Here is a 3,820-nt window from a genome sequence, read left to right on the forward strand (position 1 = left end):
AGGTTAGCTCCTCTTCAAAGACCAGGTATTTTCCCCAGAGTCCTGAATCCCAGCCTTTGTGGAATTAAAAGGGTGGGGACCTGCAAAGGATCACAGTCAAATGAGGTTGGTAGTGCACGTCAGCCTGGACTCACGATGCAGGGATTCTTCTCTGTCTTCTCCAGTTCCTCTTGCTTGGTTGTACCCATTAGGAATAAACCTCAGAGTGGTGAAGTTGGAAAAAGCCCGTTTTTATTCTGTGACAAATTCGAAGTTAGCATTATGGATGTTTTGGGGTTGAGAGTCTGTGGAGACCCTTGCATGCTGTCTTCCAGATGAACCCTGTGATTCATTTTCCATATGATGGAAAAGCAGAAGGCAGCTGTCCTGCTGCTCTGTGTAAGCCAGTGCTTCCCACATGGATGTTACAGACATCACTGAGGGACGTCCTGCTGCTTTTCCCTTTCATGGTGCTGGGAAGAGGCTAGCTGTCCTCCATAGCAGACCAGCCCTGGAGAAGGAGCAGTCTTTTCCTCTGTGGTCCTTCCTTGTGATTTGACTGTATCAGTCCATCCTCCTGGAGGCAAGCTCTGTCAAGCTCTGAAAAGGTGTTGATTGTGACATTATAAAGAAAAGCATTAGCTTGGGGAACTACCTTGGGTCCAAACCACAAATCGCGCGGTGGACTTGCCTGTATCACAGTTCCTTGGGGTCCCTGGGTTCCCGAGTCAGGGAATGCTCACCTTTGCCTTTGCTGACAGGGTGTGGGTGGGTGCATGGCAGGGCAGTGGCCATTGCTCCATTGTGAACCTGCTTTGTGTGTGTTTCTGACTCAGCTCTGGAAACCAAGCTCTGGTTTTGAGAAGCCGCCTCCGACTCCCTGAGATGGTCAATCACCCGGCATTTGGGATCGTCTTTCAGTTGGAGTATGTGTTTAACAGCCCTTCAGGAGCAGACGGCAATGTAAGAATGATTGTTTTGTGTTTGGTTTTCATCTGATGATGGGCTCTGTGTGTTGAGAGGAAACTTACTGGCATTAATATTTTTGCCACTAAAAGCAGTATAATTATTATTAGTGATGTGAATAACAAGTGTGGAATATGATTTAAGAAACACTTCTTCCTAATGATAGTTTTGTAGTAATTATTTTCCATTGTGATGACAACAGTATTGAAAACATAAGAGAAAACAAGCTCAGTGTCTCCCACCGTACTCTCTCAACACACCTTAACACCAGGTTTTCCCCACACATCAAGCCGGCAGCCAGCTCCGCAGCACATACCAGCAGGATTTCTTCCAATTCACTTAAATCCCAACACTGCCAACCTGCTGAAAGTGCAAGATCCCACAGGTCAGGAGTTCAGTCCCCACAAGACTGCTCCTGACTTTGGATGGCAGTCTCAAGCCCTAGATTGTTTTACTTGTGTGTCTAACCAACAGCTGTAAATTGGGGTTCTCATGTGCTAGAACGACATCGAGGGGAAACACTTTATTTACATTTACCAGTTTATGATGAAGGACATTCAGAAGGATACAGAAAGATGCGTGGGGCAAGGGATGTGGCAAGGAGCTTGGAGATTCTGTGCTCTCTGGGTGTGGCACCCTCCGGGAATCTTTAGGTGTCTATTATCCAGGAACTTCCAGCCTAAACCCTCTAATCTTGCCTTGGTCTTTCTTTCCTGTGACCATCCTCCCTATGGCTTGTGGGGAGGGGCAACTTATTAGCATATAAAAAATACTTAACTGCTTTGATGATTCCAAGGATTTTAGGAGTTGTAAGCCAGGAAACCAAATAAATATTTCACAGTATCAAAAGTACATTCTGCTGGCTAGTAGTCATAAATAACTCAGTAAAATTTCATGTATTATAACATTATTGACTTGGAGCCAGCAGATGGCATAATGGTTATGTCTCTGGACTCCCATGTAGTCAACTGTGGTTTGAGTCCTGGAGCTGGTGTCTTAAAATTCACATTGGGGGCATGTGTGTGTGTGCCCAAAATCCCAAAAGGAGAGTGGAGGAGAAGGGATTGTAGCATGGCCCTCCCCCTGGGTGGTGATTTCTCACTTTCTGTCTCTCTGGCAAGTATACGCACCCTATAGCAAAAATGTCCCTCTGAAAAAGAAATATGTAATACTGATTCATAATTGTCAGAGTGATAATTATTTTGAAAAATAAGGCTATTTAATTGTATTTTTACATGGTGTCAAAGTGTAGTAAAGTTAGAATCTGCACAGGTGATAAGTGGTTTCATTCAGTGCATGTTACATGTACCTGTTTCATAACTAAGAGTTAGAGATAAGAGAGTGTGTTGATTTGGGCCCAGCTCTGGTGGCATATGCTGCTAAGATGCTGTGCTTTGCAGGGTGAGGCCATGTGGGAGGTTCACCTAAGGGCCAGGCATGGCGATGTGCCGTAATCTCAGTGACCCAGGAGGCTGAGGCAGGGGGACCATGAACTCAAAGCTGGCCTGGGCAACATAGGGAGGCCCAGTCTGACAAAACAAAAGGGTTGGGTGTGGTGGCATGCCCCTGTAGTCTCGGCTGGGAGGTCGAGCAGTAGGGTCATGACACAGTGAGACCCTGTCAAAAAAAACAATAAGAATTTATAGAGTCAATTGGAAAAAATATATTCTATAGGCCCCATTTACATAATTGATGTAGATCTTTTAAAAACTGAATTAATTAATTAATTTGCAGTCATTCACTGTACATCAATACAGTATACAAAATGAGATTTCCTATCCAGTATATATTGGCTCAATCAAAGATATCACCATACATGTTCTCATCAACAAATGATTTTCTATTTCTTGTATCTTATGTATTTTTTATTTTATTTTTTTCCCCTTGATGCTCCACCTCTCACCCTCTGCCAACTCCCTCCCTTCTCCCACACTGTCTCTGGTATATGCAATTGTTTTCCATGCCTTTTTTTCCCCTTACAATTTATTGATTCCTTAAAGATCTTAATTAATTTAAAGACTTTCAATAGTAAGCACAGCTGATATATACATATTTATGAACACATGTCTGACTTTAGGTGTAAACCTCAGTGAGTAAAGTGAACATATTATAAAGTAGCACCTTGCTGGGACTATATAGCTTACTGCAGTCATTAAACAGGTATTAATAGACATTTTTAAAATGCATTTTTTAATTTAAAAAACAACTTTTAGTTTTAATAGGTCAAAATAAAAAAATGCTAAGAGAAATTTGCTTAAAATTTAAAGCCAGGAAAAAGGTTAGGATTCAGTTCAAATAGTAGGTAGATGAACCTACCAAGAGTTTAAGAGAAGACAAAAATCCTTAAATATGGAAATCAAAGCATTGAAGAAAATCAGTAATGTTTTAGTCTAAAGTAAAAAAAAATTCTATTTAGGGGCCAGCAGGTGGCATGGTGGTTAAGGGCGTTGGATTCCCATATCCACATGGCTGACCATGGTTCTAGTCCTGGACCTGATGGCTTGCTTTTTCACTTTCTCTCTCTCTCTGTCCCTCTCTGGTCAAATGAAAATAAACAGATAAATAAATAAATAAAGATACATAAAATAATTAATTTAAACAAATTCTATTTCACTAGTTAAGACTCACATAATTAATCTCTCTTCTATTGAATTTGCAGTGTTACTATGGTCTGATCTTTCCATTTTAACTCTGGAAATTAACATTCAGCCTCAGTATTGTCCCCACCATTGGGCTGGCCATTCTCTTGGTTGTTTCTTGTACTCTTATTTTTATGTGACCAACTAGTTTTCCTGTTATAGCACTCCCTTCAGCACTTCTTAGAGAGCTGGTCTGGTGTTGGTAAATTCTTTCAGATTTTGTTTATCTGAGAATG

General features: G+C 41.4%; 1 protein-coding gene across 2 annotated transcripts in view; it reads left to right on the forward strand.

The window, feature by feature from the left end:
- The window catches only part of NPHP4 (nephrocystin 4), a gene marked incomplete in the record, with an annotated part of 159,079 nt that overhangs the window by 45,535 nt on the left and 109,724 nt on the right, over positions 1–3,820 (forward strand). For both annotated transcript variants that reach the window (XM_027770657.1, XM_027770658.1), the window contains 2 exon segments: positions 1–25; positions 816–942. In XM_027770657.1, the coding sequence (XP_027626458.1) occupies positions 1–25; positions 816–942 (152 nt within the window).

This window comes from Tupaia chinensis, unplaced genomic scaffold, assembly GCF_000334495.1.
Source record: "Tupaia chinensis unplaced genomic scaffold, TupChi_1.0 Scaffold000146_1, whole genome shotgun sequence".
Taxonomy (NCBI): Eukaryota; Metazoa; Chordata; class Mammalia; order Scandentia; family Tupaiidae; genus Tupaia; species Tupaia belangeri.